We start from the raw sequence: 20169 nt of genomic DNA, 5'->3' as shown, positions 1-20169 counted from the left end.
AAATGTGTGCTAGAGTTGGGGAGGGAAAACACTTCTCTTTTTTTCACAGGGGGACTGATGGAACTGCAGATGGCATTGCAAGTCAGTCTTCCCCACAGAGTAATCACTTTGCACTTACCTGCAAATTTTCGGATTTTATTCAGACCTGCAATTGATGAAGACGTTCAAGGTTAACTGGGTGACAGGGAAGGACAGGGCTGTTGTAGGTAATGGCACATGGCACATCAATTGGGAATCCTGCCTTCACTTACCCTGTTCTCCAAGGAATTTTCTTTCTTCTGCAAAAGTAAATAGGAAGAGGTAAGTGTTCTAAGTGGTCTCAGGACACATTTATAATTTACCTTATGATAGAGACACAGAACTTACCAAGCTCTTTGTTAATTTTATCTAAAACAAATAAAACAGGTAGAAAGATATTAATTTACAAAATTCTGAGACATTTGATTCTTAGCTTTAATTTTATATGACTTATGTGGCATTACTGGATATGTAGAACATATCTCTGGGCTCAGAGATTGAAGAAACTAGCTGCCTCAGACCACACAGGGCATCTCTGGGCTCAGGACTGCATGGGCTGGCTGCCCAGAATACATGCAGGGCACACAGAGAGCCAGAGCTCGTCTGCCCTGGAGGACACTTAATCTGCTCCTTAGATCTAGTGTCAGAAACTGCCATGCACTGGTTCATTGCTCTTCATGGCAATTATTTTTGTTTAGTATGTATTCATGTTATTAGAGAGAAAAAGGAAGAGAGGGAGAGGGAGAGGGAGAGAAGAGAGAGAGAGAGAGAGAATTAATCCTATTACATTTTTAATAGTTAGATACAAAATGTTAAAATATCTTTTTACTTATAGTTTAATTCATAACAGCAAAAAAAGACCATCCAATAATGCCACTTAATCATCTTTTCTATTCATTTTAAACTTTATTTCATATTTTCCATGAAAGTAACAAGCATAGTTTAATGCCTGAATATTGTTTATTTTTGTAAATAATGACTAGTGACCTAGTCTTTTCTATTATGGATTTAATTTTTTTTCTAATTTTGATCAAAGCAGACACACAAGTAAAGATTATTTATATTTCTCATCTGTGAGAGTATAAAGGCTAAGAAAAATAACAAATATTTTTGCTCTTGCTTTACAAGGTCAGCCAGGACCCTCTCTAAGGGCCTTGCCACTAGTGTGAGTCACCTACCCTACCAGTCAGGGGAACCAAGGGGACCCTGGAGGCCAGGAAGCTATCTGCAAACATTTTGCAGAGGAATGTCTTCAGGGAGGGAAATGTCCCTAACAGTTCAAGGCAAGCCCCATGTGGTCAGTAAGACTTTGACCCATTCTGGCAGATGACACAACTAGTAGAGAAAGAGACTGAAGGGGCCAAAAGGCTTCTCAAAAGTTTCTAAGGGTAGGCCTGGAAAGTCTCAGCTTACTGAGCAGTAGAAGGAGAGGGGTCAGCACAGGCGTCACCTACTTGGTCTTGAACACTCAGCAGGGAAGTTCAACAATGTAATAACATGAGGAGGAATGAGAAGTCAGACAACAGGGATGCAGGGAGACTTGAGAGGAAGACAGAAGCCCTCTTAATGTGATGCTATGTGCAGTTGTGGAAGCTCTAGCAGAAGTTAAGTAAAGCCCCCAAGTCACCAAGAAGGGGTTCTCACAGATGGTTGCCTGGCACCAAAGCCCTTCCACCAGACTCCTGCATAGAGAAGGTGGGGCAAATAGCTTGGACAGGGGCCCTGTATTTAGACAAAAACAAGAAAATATGATCCCAACTATATATTTTTAGTAGCCCATATTTGTGGAACCATCTAAAAGGAGAGAGAAGCCCTGCATGACTTATTTAACTGGCAACTTCAGACTTTGGCTCACTTGTATTCCGCTTTATAATTGATCATGGTGCTTCTACTTTCAGGCTTAACTTCTGATCATTTTTGCTCTTATGTTCCAGCTATTGTTTAAAGACCAGTTTAGCACTGGGACAAGGAACCTGCTGACCAGACTGGCCAACACTCCAGGTCCCTCAGGACTGAGGAATGGGCAGAGGACAGGAAAGATGGTGACAAGGACTTAGATTCTTCACTTTGTCCTGTAAATGTCTGTGGGGGACTTTGCATGTATGTTAGTCCCTTAGGTGTAGCTCTTGAGCCTATGAACTTTGTAGTTATGGGAGCAAATAAATTCCCTCTTCAGCATAAAAAAAGAAATGTCTGTGGGGGGCCAAAAAGGGGGACTAAAGACTCGGCTCTCTGCTTGCATTTTACACCAACCTTCTTTGCTCCAAAGTCACCCTGGATTCCAGGAAAAAGGGCTGATGGATGGACCTCATGTGAAGCGTGGGGTCCACCCCACCTTCCCCAGCTCAGGCAAAAGCAACTTCCTTATTGGACAAGGCCCTGTGGGACCAGCCTGAGATAAGGATGGGCAGGGCACACCTAACCAAGACCTCCTGTATTGGCAGCTGTGCAAAGTCTCCAGCTGTGTAAGCTCCTCACACTGGACCTCAGTCCCCTTTCTGTAAACCCTCAAAGTCCTTGTCAGCCCTGACGACGGGGCTAAGGACATGGGTCCCTGCATCTTTCCAGAGTAGATGATCAAAGTGCCTTTTCAAGTTTTTTAAAACAAAAAACAAAATAAAAAACCATTCAATATCATTAGCCATCAGTAGCTGCAGGTCGATACCACCATGAGAAACCATCTCACCCCAGTTAGAATGGCTGTGATCGAGACAGAGCAAAGCATCGTGGTGAGTATGTGGAGAAAAAAAAAAGACCTTAATGACTTGAATGTAAAATAGAAGGGTCTAAGCCAGCCACATCCTGGTCCTGCAGGAGGGCTGGTCAGGGCCTGGATAGCACTGGCATTGATGCTGGTGGAGGGAAACCTTCCAACAAACTGGGGGACATGCTGGAAGGCAAGGCAGGCAAGGCCTTAGCTCTTCTTCTAGCCCTCCTGGGAGTGATTCTTTCTGAGAAGTGTTTTCCCTTCACTGCCCACAGATGAGCATTTGGTTCCCATCCTACACAGTTCCCTGGGCTACCCAGGTTTCCAACAGTTGGCTTCAATCCCAGCACTGCCCACCTGGAGTGAGATTTTGGGCATGGAAATGAATTCTCTCAGGAGATGCTTTCTTTGGAGACTAGGAAAAGGTAGGAAGGCGCATGCAGCCCTGGCCTGAGTGTAGTTTAAATCTGACAAAATCCTGTGACTGTTCCCAGAGGAGTCACCTGAGCCTGATCCATCATGCACCTTTCAAAGTTAGAAAACACCGACACTCTGAGGACAGGAGAAGATTCCCTAAAGCTGACTAAGGGGTTCTGCTAAGAGAAAATGCCACAGCCTTTGGCCATCTTTGGATGGAGAGACAGATAAATAGACAAAAAGGCAGACAGACACATACATCCATAGGCAGTTCTAGTTTTTGAATGCAACTATTTAAGTGACGGATCTGAAAACAATCCCACAGACACACATACTTCTTGTGACGAGGTGGCTGCCTCATCCAGGAAACCTGTCATCTGAGAAAGACGCAGGGCAGAAGGTGAAGGTGAATTCTGTTTCCTGTTTAGGTTGTTATTCTTTCTCAGTTTTAATTCTGAAGACTGCTCCTCATCCACTCCTGACTTTCTTGCAAACCTTCCACAGCAGTCCTTTGGTTTGTCCCCACACACCTTTGTCTTTCCTGGCGAGCAGGAACACAGCACAGATGGCTGCAGCGAGGACCAGGACAGAGATGAGCACGGCCAGCACCACCATCCAGGTGCAGGAGCTGGGGAACAAGCCCTCTGAAAAACAGGACACTCTCTTAGGGTCCCTGGACCACTTGTCCTTCTGGGGACACTGTCAGGAAGGGCCCAGTTTCCCAGTCCAGGCCCCTCTCCTGGTAATTCTGAGGAATCAGGGACCCTGAAGAGACTCCTGCTGTCCTGTGTCTCCAGAGGTATGGAGACACAGAGGATTTATTTTAAAAATTGTAAGATATTTTAAACACAGCGAAGATACAAAATCAATTCTTCAGCCACCTAGGTACTAAGAACATATCTTAAAATCAACACAAAATTCAACATATCTATGGGGTGCCATGTGAAGTTTTGATACACATATGCAGTGTTTAGTGTTCAAATTGGGTTAATATTCATCTCTCTTCAAATAGTATTTCTTCTTGGTGAAAACATACAGAAACCTTTCTGCTAGCTTTTTAAAACTGTGGTGTACTTCATCATTATCTATCATCACTCTACTGAACAACAGAACACCCAGACCAATTCCTTCTTTCTGACTTCTTCCCCACTGACCCACCTTTCCATTATTATTTAACTGACATTAGCAACTCTGTGTTTGTGACTTGTAATTATTTTTTTTAATAAGTAATATCTTCAAAAGAACCACATTTGTTCTTCTGTCCACTTCTCCCCCTCTACTAGGTCATCCCTAAGGGACTTTGTCACGAGGCCTCTCTATACAATTAATTTTTACATATACGTATTGTGATCCTAGTAACAATGCAGAGGAGTCCTGGGAGCTTCTCTAGGATCAGGGAGGGGTTGTGATGGTTTGGCAAATAAGTTTCCTGTTCAAGGTTCTGGAAACAGAATTCTACTTCCCCTCAGGGCCTCTTCTGGAATGGCCATGGCTAGCAGTTCAAAGTGACTATTGGGCAAATACTTTAACAATGGGTCGGTTCAAGAGAGGCATCAAGGCCACTCATTGAAGGACTCTATTTAACTCTAAAACCCTGTATACTTGGAATTCTGTAAGAGAGTACATCACTAACTACACACCAAATATAATAAATATGTGAGTTGATGAATGTTAATTAGCTTGATTAAGGCAATACTTCACAATGCATGTGCATATTGATGTCACCTGTCATACCTTACATAGGGGACCCTTACTGCCAACAACTTTTACTTAATAAGATTGGTTCAAAAAAGGCCTTAGGACACTATTATTGATGGATTACATTGATCCAAAAATCTTAGCAAAAGGCTTATAAATAAATCAATTGGAAAATTATTACTTATATAGTAATTGCTTCCAACATAAATATGAACTATATTCTTTTTCTCTTTTATCTTCTACATTTTCATTTTCAAAACTCTGTATTATTATAATTTTTGCTGCTCTAATGCTGGCTCTTCATTTCCTGTTAAATGTCTATTCCTTTCTCCACTGTATAGTTCTGAGCAGGAGGCTCCATCCCTTTGCTCTCCTCTGATCTTATGTTATTAAGATTAATACTTTTTTAAAAAAGTAATTTACTCCTCTGACATTAGTGCTTGTCTTCTTCATGATTCCAACTTTTCAAACAAGTGTGACTTCCCAGACTAAGGCACAAAAGAGTGTTGACCCAAAGTTTTTCTTTAGTACTGGGCTAAGAAGGAGGAATATGAAAGAGGAATAAGGAAGAGGAATATGAAATAAGCCCAGTGTCTTCAGGGGCTTACCCTCCCGAGATGACGCGAATGACCAAAGTCACGCACAGTGAGTGGGAAACTTGGTACAAATGCCTCAGGCATGGATTCCCAGAGGGGATGATGCTAGTGTCTGAACATGCAGGTGTGGCACCCAGCTGAATACAGGGAGGAGGAGGGAACAGAAGGGTGAATGTCCAGGGCCTTGCTGTGGACCTGCAGGTGGGCAAAGAGGAGGTAGCAAAAGGTGACCTTGCAGGGGCCAAAGCAGATGGGGTGTCAGGAGCACCTTCTGCAGACTTACAGACCTAAAATCTAGACATTTCCTATTAAAGGACTGTGCACTAATGCCGCAGTCTGGCTGGGCACAAATCACGAGCCACTGAAGCAGGAACAAACTTTATTTTTAAACTGCAAGAAAAAACCTCACACAAGCTCCTGGGGAATTCTCCCGAATGCCACGAGGCTGGTGCAGGAACCCGGCAGCCGGAAATATCTCCTCTGGAAAACCCTCCTCCTGCACTTCCTCAACCAATGGGAACTCTCAGGGAATCCCTGGAAATCCCCACGAGAGCTCAAAAGTAGTGCGAGAACTCAAAAGTAGCGGCAGAGGCGGATAGTAACGCCTCGCCTGTCAATCAATATTGTTGGAAAAATGCCAGGGGCATACAGACTCCGCTGGCTCTCAGCATCTCCCCCCTTCTGTTTAATTAAACAACAAGCAATGTGGCTTAGGGACCGTGCCTGTTAGGCAGTCCAATTCAACATATGGTCCTTACCCGTCATCGGATGAACTGACCTCTAGGCGTCAGCCTCCTGTCTTAGGTTGGTACCATTGCAATTGGATCATACCCGTCACTGACTACCGATCCAGCATACAGCCATACTTGTGTATAGGCCTTTGCACCAGTGAGGGGGTGATGTTCTTTGCCTCACCTCTGTTGGCCCCCAAATTTGGCCTTGGTGCCAGTGGGGGGGTGAGGTTCTTTGCCTCACCTCTGTTGGCCCCCAAATTTTAGACCATCACTAGTAGAAGGGAGGAGGATGCAAAATGCCATGACACTAAGCCAATTGATGGCTCCTTTGAAAAATTGTACCACCAGTGACACCATGAGCGAAAATACTCCAGCACTACCACAATTCGTTGCACCAATAGATAGTTCACAATGCATACAAGTGATACATAGTCCAGACAAGTTCTGCAAGCAGTTCAAAGCAGAGGAATCTGTCAATATGTCCATTTCCTCCCAAAGTAAATCGATTCCTTGATTGAGCATTACTTGTTGAGTTATTATTCATTGATGCATCAGTTTATACAGTTTGTTGTGATAACTATCGAGGAAGCTGTAGTTTGGTTTTATCTTTGTCTTCACCGGCACTGGGATGAAGATAGGAATTCTGGCAATGATGCTAAGAAAAAAATTATGTAACATTCCAACAGGCACTAAGAAAACAATTTTTTGAACAATTTACATTATCCTGAACAGAATTATTAAATATAATGAAAAGGAAAGGTGAAAGTAAACAAACAGATCTGTTAACCTCCTTATTTGTTTACATATTAAAACAATTTTCAACATCTGTTTACCCAATTTAAATTAAACCATTAAAATCACGAGAATAAAAAAAATTCATATCCATTTATTCATGAGTGCTCCTCACATATGATCTATGGACATACGCACATACAGACATACAACACAAAACAGAAGTGTGCACACATAACATACAACACATAAGATGATAGTAAAGGCCTTGTAGCTTTACCTAGGTGAAATTTCCATTGCAATGTTTAAAAACTCCACAGTCAAAAAATAAAACTGATCAGAAAAACATTAACCTAGGTCTGTATGAGCTCAAAAATAAAATAGAACTTTATGCTGTGGGAAAAGGCAATAATAAAATAAATATTGAAAAGAACATCCTGGTTAATCACTGTTGCAGATGTAAGAATAGCCAAACTGGAGCTCTGAATATCAGCTGTTATGCATTTGAGTCAAATCACCTTTTTTTTTTTTCCATCTGTAGAATTCGCTTTGGTTAGTTTCTCTGGAATCCAAATCGGCTGTTGTTCTCCCTGTGGAAACACACAAACAGACCCCCTATTCCAGACAATCACTGGGTCAGGACCTTAGTTAATCTCTCTGGAATCCAAATCGACTGCTGTTCTCCCTGTGGAAACACACAAACAGACCCCGTATTCCAGACAATCACTGGGTCAGGACCTTTCCATTGTCCTATTAGAATATCCTTCCAAAGCACCTTAGGCTTATGTACATTTTTTGGACACATATGCCTTTCCGCAGCACTAAGCCCTGATGAATCCAAATTTAAAAAGTAGAGTAAAGAGGGTTATTTTAAGTTTATCTTTGGGGGATATATACCCCTTTCCAATTCCCTCTTTTTGTTTTAATAAGTACATTTTAATAGTTTGATGAGCTCTTTCAACTATGCCTTGTCCCTGAGGATTGTATGGGATTCCTGTTATATGAGAAATACCAAATGATGAGCAAAATTGTTTAAAAGAGGTAGAAGTATAACCAGGACCATTATCTGTTTTTAACTATTTTGGAACACCCACAGTGGCAAAATTTTGTAAGCAATGAGCTATAACATCTTTAGTTTTTTCTCCGGCATGAAGGGAGTCCATCAAAAATCCAGAAGAAGTATCAACTGTAACATGCAAATATTTTAATTTTCCAAATTCTGGCAAGTGTGTGATGTCCGTCTGCCAAATATGGTTAGGTATCAGTCCTCTAGGATTGACTCCAAGATTAACTTGTGGTAAAAAGGTCACACAATTTTGACATTGTTTTATTATTTGTCTAGCTTGTTCCTTAGTTATTTTAAAACACTTTTGTAAAGTATTAGCATTGACATGGAACCTTTTATGAAAATTTGTAGCTTCTTTTAGTGTAGAGAAAATATGTATGTCGTGTAGTTTTATCTGCTAAATTGTTGCCCAAACTAAGGGCTCCAGGCAATCCTGTATGTGCTCTGATATGTCCTATAAAGAATGGATCTTTTCTGTCCCATATCAGACTTTGTATAGTGGAAAACAAAGAGAAAACAGTAGAGGAAGGGGAAATCCTACCAGCATCTTCAAGGGATACTATAGCATTAACTATATACTGACTATCGGAAAATAAATTAAATACAGAATCTTTAAACATCACAAAAGCTTGTAAAACTGCATTAAACTCTACCTTTTGAGCTGATTGTTTGGGTACTAAAAATGTAAAAGTTTGATCAGGGGTAACTACTGCTACTGTACCATTATTTGACCCATCAGTGAATACATTTGGAGCATTCATGATAGGGGTTTTTCTTGTCATTTTTGGAAAAACTACAGGATGCAAAGACCAAAAAGACAACAAAGGATTAGATGGTAAGTGATTATCAAATGAAAAATTAGATTTACACATGATTATTGCCCAAGTATTTAGCTCATTAGCTAACTCATCAATTTGATCCATAGTATATGGAGTAATAATTTTATTGGGAGAAATTCCAAATACTCCCTTTGCTGCTTTTATTCCTTTGAGTATTAACTGTCCTACAGCCTCAGGATACCTAGTAAGAATAGTGTTAGGAGAATAAGATAAATGTATCCATAATAATGGACCTTCTTGCCAAAATACTCCTGTAGGAATATTTTTTGTTGGTATTACAATAAATAATAAAGGCAAACTTATATCAATTCTATCCAAATGCATATTTTCCATATATGTTTCAATAATTTTTAATGCCTTTCTTGCTTCAGGTGTTAATATTCAGGGTGAATTTGGATCTGATGGGCCTTTTAGGATATCAAATAAAGGTCCCAACTCTCCTGTTGGTATGCCTAGATAAGGCCTTATCCAATTTATGTCTCCTAATAACTTTTGAAAGTCGTTAAGTGATTTGAGTTGATCTACTCGTATTTGAATTTTTGGTGGACGGACCATGGTTGAGGATAATAGAACTCCTAAATAATTAATTGGAAAATTTAATTGTACTTTATCTATTACTATCTCTAGATTATAATTTTTTAATAAGTTTGTAAGTGTGACAAAACATTCCAGCAATGTGTTTTTATCTTTGTGTGCCAACAATACATCATCCATATAGTGAAATATTTGTAGTCCAGGATTTTGATTTCTAAGTGGCTGGATTGCTTTGTTAACATAAATTTGACACATAGTTGGGCTGTTAGCCATCCCTTGAGGGAGTACTTTCCATTAATATCTCTGATCAGGACCTTCATGATTTAATGCAGGGATAGTAAATGCAAAACGTGGACTATCCTCAGGATAAATTGGAATTGAAAAAAACCAATCTTTAATATCTATAGCTAAAACGTACCAGGTTTTTGGCAAAGCAGACAATTGAGGAATCCCTGATTGAGCAGGTCCCATAATAACCATCTCATTATTAATGGCTCTTAAATCTTGCAGTAATCTCCATTTACCAGATTTCTTTTTAATGACAAAAATGGGGGTATTATAGGGAGATATGGAAGGTTGTATATGTCCCTCCGCTAATTGCTGTTTGACCAGGTCATGGGCTGCTTGTATCTTTTCTTTAGTCAGGGGCCACTGAGGAACCCATACTGGTCTTTCTGATTTCCAAGTAATTTTTATTGCCTTAGTGACCCCTTCTGAAAACCCAGTCCATGTCTATTTATTCCTTGATCTATTTGAATTGGTGCTGCTATACCTTGTTCTCCTAATCTTTTTTCTTTCCTGAAACCTTGTTTAGCCCTAATAGTGGGCACATTTGGATTGATGTTATTTGTTAATGTCAAACCTAATTGATCTAGGACATCTCGTCCCCATAAATTTATAGGAAGATGATCCAATACATATGGCTGTATAGTTCCTTCACATCCTTCAGGATCCTTCCAATCTAATACCATTGCACTTCTATGGGGATTAGTTGCCACTCCTAGGCCTCGAAGCGTTTGAGTGGCTTGTTGTAACGGCCAATGTTTTGGCCATTCTTGACGAGATATGATGCTAAGGTCTGCACCTGTATCCAGTAGCCCATTAAATTCATGTCATTGAATATTTAGTTTTAGCATTGGGCGAGAATCTAAATTTAAAGACAGCATAGCCCAATCTACACCTGTGGAGCCTAATCCCCTGGAACCTCTTTCTTTACTACTACTGGAAAATTTATCATGTAGGCTGGGTATTATTAATAACTGTGCTATTCTATCTCCTGGTGAAATTATTGATATACCCTTTGGAGAACTAGCTATAATTTTTATTTCACCTTCATAATCGGGATCAATTACCCTGGGACTTATCATAAGTCCTTTTAGAGTAGAAGAACTACATCCTAACAATAAGCCTACTGTTCCTTGGGGAAGAGGTCCTTTTACTCCTGTGGGAATGATTTGAACTCCCATCTCTGGAGTTAGTACTGCTCTGGCGGAGGCGCAGATGTCCATCCCTGCGCTCCCTCTGGTTCATCTGATGAGAGATCTGATGGATAATGTGTCCTGGGCACTACCCTGATGCTGTTGCTGGGTTCCTCCATGGTGTTTCTGGGTTCCTCCAGTGCCCCGTACATTTGTGGTCGTGGGCCCTGGAGCATTGGGCCCCCCTGTCCATTTTTTGGCAATGGAGCCCGATGCCTTTCTCCACAATATTGTGGGTAAACACCTGGTCCTTGTCCATTTTTTGATAACGGAGTACCCTCTATGGTGGTGTGAGAACGGCATTCATTAGCCCAATGTCTCCCTCTATGGCATCGTGGGCAAATACCCGGTATTCTATTCCTTTGATACCTAGCTTTGTTAAACCCTCCTCTTATGGGGCAACTCCTTTTAAAATGTCCTGTTTGTTCACAATTGTAGCATGGTTTTGGCCTGGCATCTAAAGCCTGTTGTACTGCTGCCAAGACTTATCCTTGTTCATTAATGTCTCTACATAATTTAATATATGTGTTTAAATCTTCATGTCTCCATGGTCTAATGACCTCTCTGCAGCAACAATTTGCTTGGTCATAAGCCAGTTGTTTTATAAATGGCATTGCTTGTTCTGTATCCCCAAAAATTCTAGAAGCTGCTTGAATAAGCCTATCTACAAATTCAGCATAAGGTTCATTAGTTCCTTGTATTACCTTAGATAACATTCCTTGTAAATCTCCATGCCCCTGTAAAGTTTTTCATGCCCTAACTGCATCTACAGCAATTTGTGCATATACTCCAGGATCATATTCAATTTGATGCCGTTGACCCTCATAAGGTCCTTTTCCTAACAACATATCTAAATTTCTTTGAGGGTAACCGGCTGCTGCATTTCGCCTAGCTGTCTCCCTGCAAAATTCCTCATTGGCAACCTTCCATAACAAATATTGTCCTCCATTTAGCACAGATTTACACATACTAGCCCAATCTGCTGGTGTCATGTCCAAGTTGGTAATGGATTCGACCATGCTTACAGTGAAGGGTGCTTGAGGACCATAGGTTGTTACAGCCTCCTTTAACTGCTTCACTGTTTTGAAATCTAAAGCACGGTGAATTCGCTGCCCTCCTGCCTGCTCAAGTACAGGGCATGCTAATCTTTGAGGTCCTGTCTCAGGATCCCACCTATCAGCTACCGGGGTTGAGGGCCACTCAGCTATCTCCATAGGTGGAGCTGTTGGTTGAATTACGCCCTCTGGTGATAGAACGGTGTTAGTAGCAGCCTCCTGTTGTAGCTTTTTCCCTAATAGCTGTTTCTCCTCTAAGCTTTCTTCCTTTAAATTTTCTTCCTCTGTCTGACTAGCTCGAGAGACCTTCTCTTTTGCTTGATCTAAAATGTCTTTCTCCATGGTCTGAACCTCTAACAATTTACTTAACACTTTTTCAGTTTGTTTTTTACTAATTTCTAATCTGTTATAAAGATAACGCAACCCAATAAGATAACACAAAACAACACCGAAACAGAATGAAGCAAAAACGGAACAAAAGATCGTTGTATCAGTTTTCCTATTTTCTTGATATGTGCATTTGTGGTCTATTTCTATCTCTTCCTCAGGGGCGAACAACTTCAAACCTTGAGCCAACCATTTTTCCCAGTCTGCCTGAGAAAATTCTAGGGATAGGCAGCTTGAAACAAACACAAAAAAAATCAAAACAAGAACAAATTGTTTTTTAAAATGGTCACCCATTCTCTCGTCTTCCCTTAGGGGCAAGCAATTTCACTTACCCCGAAGCTTTAGTCGTTCCCCGCACGGGCCGCCAATTGCCGCAGTCTGGCTGGGCACAAATCATGAGCCACTGAAGCAGGAACAAACTTTATTTTTAAACTGCAAGAAAAAACCTCACACAAGCTCCTGGGGAATTCTCCCGAATGCCACGAGGCTGGTGCAGGAACCCGGCAGCCGGAAATATCTCCTCCGGAAAACCCTCCTCCTTCACTTCCTCAACCAATGGGAACTCTCGGGGAATCCCTGGAAATCCCCACGAGAGCTCGAAAGTAGTTCGAGAACTCAAAAGTAGCGGCAGAGGCGGATAGTAATGCCTCACCTGTCAATCAATACTGTTGGCAAAATGCCAGGGGCCATACAGACTCCGCTGGCTCTCAGCACACTAAACCATCTGGGCAGACTTCATGCCTGCACAGTCGCTGTGGGAGGGCATAGAGCCTGTGGGGTCTTTCTGTGCCGATGGCATGACTGCATCAGCTAACCTCATAACACTCTATGGGGAGACCCTCTCATTCCTGCTCCCTAACACCTGGGCACTGGGAACAGGAAGGTCAGTCTCACCCAAATCTGCAAAGCTGGAAAGGGACACGGAGAGGATCCCCTCAATTCATCAATGTCAACTGCACTGCACTTGTTGGCAGTGGTTTCCCTGGTCAGTGGGCTGGGTGGTCAGAGAGAGCACTGGCAGTGTCCTACAATGCTCCCTTACTCTCTGAATGCTTTTGCACAGGCAGACATTTATATTCTTGTAAAATAAACCAATGGTATTTCTTTGCCATGGAGAGAATTATAAAACAGGTCAGAAGACATGTTTTTCTAGCTCTCTGGGTAGGAGGAGTTGCAAACTGGTGAATGGCTGCATCCTTCTGGGTTGTCCGTGGTGAGCCTTTGCTACCCACACCCTCTCTCTCAATGGCCAGATCTCAAGAATGTGACGTGGAGGGCATTGACCTGCTAAGGAGACACACACTCCCTTCTGAGAGCCGACGACCGGGTTCCTTATGAAGCAGGACACATTTGCACTCAAGCTCTTATCCACCATGATGGAGGTTTGCACTCCAAACAAGCCGTCTCCATCTGTTGTCCTGCTTTCTGAGGCTGGGGTCAGGTGCTGCTCCAGAGAGTCCTCCCAGTGCACCTCGGGCTCTGGATACCACCCTGTGGATGTGCAGGTCAGCTTCAGGCCGTCGGCATCATCAGTTTCAACATGAATATGAGGGGTTGACCCCGAGCCTGGAAAGTGAAGAGAGGCAGACACAGCTTCTTCAAGTTCTGAGCCACTTCAAGTGGTGTGAACTTCCGTCTGCTGGTCATTTTTGTAAACTGGGAGTGGGACTAAAACTAATCAATCAATCAATCAATAAATACTGACCACAAAGGACTTTAGGGGGAATAAAGAAAATCACCCATGTCAACATTTAACATACGAGTCTCTGTCATCCTTTATATTTTTCCTCTCCACCCTTTGAAGCCATACTAATCATTTTATCTGGTTATTTTGAAAACTGGACACCAAACACGTTATCAATACAGGAGCAGCCTGTGCAGCTGCCCTTGGTGGTGCTGAGGACCCAGTGGGAGTCCCACATCTGGTCTCGAGGCCTCCATCCTGGCCCTTCTCAGAGGAGCTCACCACTATATTCCTGGACATGGTCTGGGCCCTCCATCAGCATGGCCATCCCTTGCTGCACAGGCTGCGGAGCACTACGTGCCTGGCTGAACTGTGGCATGGACTTGCCTGTCACTTAGTGTCAATTAGGTTTAAATGTGAAAAGCAGTTTGCACCCAGCAGCCGCCACTCTGGACCATGCAGACGCGGACAAGGTAAGCCTAGCTGGGGCAGTGGCCACCCAGGAGACCACATGCCCCAGCCCCTTTGGAGCTAGGAGTGGCCTGGAGCTTCCCACAGGGGCTGAGTGGCAACTACACGTGCTGTGGACTCTGTTTCTAAGGAGAAGTGCCCCTGCCTCCTGCCCTTTCCTCTTTCCTTGGGCTGCAGTGCAGGGAGACTGGGAATCATCCCTGGTGGTGAAGAAGGAATCCATGCCATGGTGGGTGCAAGGTCAACATGGACTGTGGAACCTCACAGGTCAGCTGCTGTTGCAGACCTGTGCCCAACACCCCTGCACTTGAAGTAGGAAGCTCAGCTATAGGACACTCGTCTGCAGGTTAGTGAATAATCTCAATCTTAGCTAACAGAAATGATAAGATACAAAACAAATGTACCGGGGGTCAACCTGCCCGTTGTGGGTTGAGTTCGGTTTCCTATAAAGACATGGTCAAGTCCTCACCCTAATACCTGTGAATGTGACATTCTTTGGTAACACGATCTTTTCAGATAATTGGTAAAGAGTAGGTTGAGTTGCATTAGGGTGGGTCCTGATCCCATATGACTGGCAACTTTTTAACAAGAGAAAAAAGTTAGACCTAGGGACACAAGGACATTAGCCAAGCAGATGTGGAGTTCGAGACTGGATGGTGAAGCTACAAGCCCAGGGACAGCTGGGTTGCCAAAAGCTAGATCATAGAGGGAAGCTCTCCCCTGGGGCCTTGGGGCCTGGCTCTCCAACTCCTGGATTTGAACTGAAGGCCTCCAGAAATGTAAATAAATCTAGATAAATTAACAACTTCTGTTGTTTTAAGCAAACTCGTTTGTGGTGATTTGTTAATGGAAGCCCTGAGAGTCTATTGATGACCCTCTCATGTCACCTCCTGAGGCCTTGCTAATTGGGCCCTAAACAAGTGTTTGGAGTGAAGATTAAATGTTCAATCCCATGGTGACCTTCACAACAGGGACCTCAGTGTCTGAACAGGAAAGGGTCATTTCAGAAGCTGAGGGCTTTGAGAAGCAGTGGGGACGCCTGCTCGGCCCAGCGGCCCCATTTCCTGTGCTGACATGGAGCAGCACAGTAGAGTCCATGGCTTCAGCTCTTGGGACACCAGCTCCTTTTCCCTAGGACATGGGTGACATTCTTAGTGCAGGGGCTGGAGAAACCAGGGAGTAACTGGGGCTCTGTGGTAAGTACATACAGCTCAGCATACAGGGCTGCTCAGTGAAGGAAACAGAGGGTAGTGTCCAATTGTTCCTCCTGGCCCTTCCACTTGAAAACATGTCCCTCTGTGTCTCATCACTGGCTGTGTTCTCATAAGTTCAATAAAGATGGGCTTGTGTTTCATATATTCTAAAAATACAGAGCTCAGTTAGCAGGACTTTATAGAAACATGGCGTCAAGTTGCCAGATTTTCTGGGATAAGAGAGTAAGGTGGTGCTCTGAGTCAGGCCACTTTCCCCTCTGTTACCTACTTTGAGAATCTGAGCTATTAACTCTGAGATCATCCTGGGGGCAAATCCATGGTTTTTGCTAGTGCAAAGAGACTGAGGATATGACTTGACACCAAGGCTTTAAGTGGTATTTCCTCTCTCCTAGAGGAGAATTTCAACATCTGCCTGTGGCTCCCCCAAGATGTTAGTCCATGGATCTGTGCTCCTGTGAAGCTGGCTGGGGAGTGGGACAGGGATGAGCCTTGGCTTTAAGAACTCAGCTTCAGAATTCACTGAAGTCTGGGGTCCTGCAAAGATTTGCACCTGCAGCACCCACGATGGTTAAATATGGGGGACCACGTGGGGTCTATCTAAACTCAGGGTGAGGGAGAACCTTTTCTCTAAGACACACAGTACACCGGGGCTGCCCAAATGGATGACATCTCCAGCAGGCACTGATTTCTGACCTTGAACCAAACTTCACTCCTCTAGGAAGGAGGAGCAGGTGAAGATATGTGAGCCAGAAACCACACAAACTAGACCACTACAGGACACTGAGGCCTTCTGGAGAAGAGGGCCACAGGCTCAATCCAAGGACCTGCTGTTCACCTGGAGTTGGGCTCTGGTGAGGCCTCCTAACCTGGTGCAGCAACCAGCACCATGCTGCATGGTGTGGAGTCCAGTGGGTGTGACCCAGAGGCTCAACCCAGGACACCTGGTCTAGACAGGCTAAACGACGTGCTCACTGGGAGGAGGTGAAGAAACAGGCTATTTCATTTTCCTGCCTTAAGTAAAGAAAACAGCAGGTTCTCAAAGTAATGGTTCCCACTGTCATAACCAGGACATGACGGAAACCTGCAGCCTGCTGGAGGTGTGCCAAGGTGCGCTGCCTCAAGTAGGCAGCAGAGAAACCTTTCTTTGGAGAAGCATCTCATGTTTAGAAACATATTTTGTCACTTACTATTCCAGTATTTATACCGTGACGGCTCTGAAGGCCTGTGATAATTTGGGAAGGCCTGGCCCTTCATGAATTCTGGCTTCACCATGTGCGTGCTGTGAAAGTTGCATCCTAAACTCTATAGCTACTGAAATACCAAGCACTCCACCCACAGAGAACACGAGGAAGTCAGTAACCCCCTTTGGGCACAGTGGAGACCCAGAGCATGATAAGGAGCCCAGTGGAACTCATTGCTATAGCTAGTGCTCCATGCCAACAGTGCCCTAGGGGAGCCTGACATGAGTTCCACCTCGTTTTCCTCAGCGTTCTACCTGCTCTTTTTGCTCAAGTGGAAAGCTCAGCTGCACTTGCCCTGACTTGGGGAAGCCGTGGGAGTGAAGCATCAGGGCTGCCCCCTGTTTGATACAGGAGATGAGCAGGTCCAACCTGCCCTGGCTTCAGAAGCTCAGTATGCTCAATGCCCTCTGATGGTGGCGGCTGGTTTCTCATGAGGCCCCCTGTGAGGAGGGAGATACAGAAACTCTTTCTGAGGCCTTAAGATGTGTGTGAAGGGGACTAATCCAGGATCAGCCTCTTACTGAAGCTGGACCCTTTCTTCCTCCTTCACCTGGCAGGATAGATACTTTCCTGGGGTTCATATCTGAGCAGGAGCAATACAGAAAGGCATGAACTTATGCAGGACCCAAGTAAACTAGAAGGCAAGGGTGGGAAGCACCACATTAGACTACCAAGAATTGTGCTGCATATGCATGGAAATGAGGTGCACTGAACTCAGGCCTGATGGTGGGTTATGGAGTCTCTCTTCCTCTATCTGGCTCCTTGTGGGGTTTGAAAGCCCAGGCTGTGGGCTTCTGGGACCCATCAGAAACGAGGCATGCTAGAATCCCTCTACTTCCCTCCCTGGATTTATGTTGACCATGCGGAGATGCAAATAGATCCCTATTAAAATGTAAGAAAGACAAAAATAGAGCCTCACATCTCTACCTTTCTTGGCATCCTATCTAGCATTTGTGTAGCTTTGCCCAACTCTGTCCATACATGATGGCATTAATCTGGCTCTTGATAAAACAGAATATCAATAAAAACTGGATCAGAGCTTCTGTTCCACAGGCTCACCTGTGACCTCCACGTGGAACCGTGCTTCATTGTGGTAGGTGGAGCTTACAAATAAACACCTGTAGTCCCCTTCATCTGCAGGGCGGATGGGGTGGATCCTCAGGGCCACCTGCCCTCTGGTGATGTTCTCCCTCAGGAGCTCGGTCCTCCCATGGTACTCTGGCCGCTGCTGCTCCAGGTAGTCCTTGGAGTCCCTGTAGTAGTGCACCAGGCCTGAGTGGTTGCCGTGGAACCACCTGACTTCCATGTGCTGCGCGTCAGTGGAGGGGCTGAGGTGGCAGGGGAACTTGGCCTCTGCTCCCACCACAGCGATGACTGGTGACCGAGGTCCCATCACGTGGAATTGTCCTGGAAATCAGGAAGATAAAGCGTCATGGCCGAGGCCAGGCAGGTGGGGTTGTGACTGTGTTATGAGAGCAGCAGTTCAGCTCATGGACACACCGAGCCATGGCCAGCTAGTGGGCAGGGGATGCTGGAAGGCAAGGAAAGTTCAGGAGGTAACATGGGATGTGAGGGTGGGTGCAAAGACCTGGTTCTTCAGGTGTGCTTTCCCAGGGGCTAAGAACTGAATTCAAATCCGTGTGCATCAATTTTGGTCTCACAGAATCTGCAAAGTTACAGAGTGTGGTCCTCATTTTACGTTGGCATAAACTGAGTCAATGAGTGCATGAGGGACTTGTCCCCAATTGTCATGACCCAGGCTCAGAGAGTGTTCTAGCACCAGCAATCTGAAGGTCTCTGTTTAAACCTTGGATTACTCAAAGTACAATGCATAGTACATACAATAGTGAAACAACTAAATGCCATGATTTTGTGTGATGAATAAAGGGAACACTATGCACAATGTTATTGCATTTTAGAAAACAGGCATGATAGCATCTTTACAAAAACAGTTTAAGACATTGCCACAGCTCATATCTAAGGTGAGGAATTATAAAAGTGAAAAGATAAATGTAAATGTAAGTACTCAGACAATGTTTGATCTGCCTGATGGCAAAATCAAAAGTTCCTTTTCCTCCCTCCCTTTCCTCAGAGCATCGCTTGAAGAATTCTGGAAATGTAAACCCTTTCTCTTTCTCTTTGGCAGGTGTGATTTTTTTTAAAACTGCCTCAGCCTCCTGGACTTTGACAGCATGGGAACCTGGAGGGGGGGCTTGCGGTGTGGGCAGGGAGGGAGGCTGCACCCTTGTCTCTGTCACCTTTCAGCCTGGTCCCTGATTGTCAGGGAGTTAGGAGCAACTCTGTAGTCAGCAAGCACAGGGGACAGCTGCTGGCCAAGGAACTTGAGATGAACAAGATGTGGGACGTGGTGCTGTCACACACCCTGACTTACGACAAAGGGCCTTCCTGTTGGAGAATGTGACAGTGGACAGGCTTCTTTCTGAATTGCTCTAGTGTCAGAGAATTAATTGTGTTACAGTCAGTGAAACTGGTCTGTGGTCTGAGAGGCTCATTGCTCTCTGAATACTTTTCTATGGTATTAAAGGGAAGTTTTGAGATTGTTGGATATTTCATTTTTAATTATTTCCCTGTTATATGATTTTATGTAAGTATCATATTTTTTTATAGCCTTTCATGTGTAGATAACCCCCTTGCACATCAAGTGCCAGCTCACAACTTTCAGCCTCCATTTTTTAAAAACATGAACCCATTCTTGTAAACATGGGGGGAAGCTCCTGTTATTAACATGAAATTTCTTCTTTCTAAATAGCTGATGTCTTTTCTTCTTAATGAGCAAGGTGAGACCGTCTTGGTGGCATTAAGGTGTTCAGTACTTCAGGAAGCATCTAATGAGAGTGAAGGACAGGAGGCCTGGATTCCACACCTGCAGAGCCTGCCTTACAGACCTGGAGAGACACTTGATCCAGGAGTGGGGACCCCAGTCTGCAGGTTGTGCTGAGGCCTAGGAAGGAAACATCCAGTGCAGGTAGGAGAACAGCACCAAGTGCTCCACAGGCTGCACACAGAGCTCAGAGGCCTGAGAAGCAGCACAAGGCACAGCACCCCCTGAAAGCTTCTGAAATGGTCATGCTGACCGAGCACCCTTCCTTGGGACTGAGGTCCCTCAGCACCCTGAGCTAGGAAGTCTCCCATTCCATTCCCCAAGGAATTGCCATATGCCCAAAGCCACGTCTCCTGTGAATTCCCCAGGCTGCTCACCTTCCTACGTGACTGTCACCTGGACACCATGAGAGTTAATCCATAAAAGGCAGAGGCCTCTGACCTGGGCAAGGTACAT

The 20169-nt window shown here is 44.1% G+C and overlaps 1 protein-coding gene across 1 annotated transcript in view; it reads right to left on the bottom strand.

Moving 5' to 3' along the window:
- Nucleotides 1-18264, bottom strand: part of LOC143641705 (butyrophilin subfamily 1 member A1-like) — a 47383-nt gene extending 29119 nt beyond the window's left edge. Inside the window, exons 1-3 of the mRNA XM_077109441.1 lie at nucleotides 17931-18264; nucleotides 3673-3786; nucleotides 119-145 (exon numbers count right to left, since the gene is read on the bottom strand). Coding sequence (XP_076965556.1) covers nucleotides 119-145; nucleotides 3673-3786; nucleotides 17931-18264 — 475 coding nt within the window. The remainder of the gene's footprint in view (nucleotides 1-118; nucleotides 146-3672; nucleotides 3787-17930) is intronic.
- Nucleotides 18265-20169: the final 1905 nt, after the last annotated feature.

Source organism: Callospermophilus lateralis, chromosome 5, assembly GCF_048772815.1.
Source record: "Callospermophilus lateralis isolate mCalLat2 chromosome 5, mCalLat2.hap1, whole genome shotgun sequence".
NCBI lineage: Eukaryota > Metazoa > Chordata > Mammalia > Rodentia > Sciuridae > Callospermophilus > Callospermophilus lateralis.
This window is presented reverse-complemented; position numbering and strand designations above follow the sequence as displayed.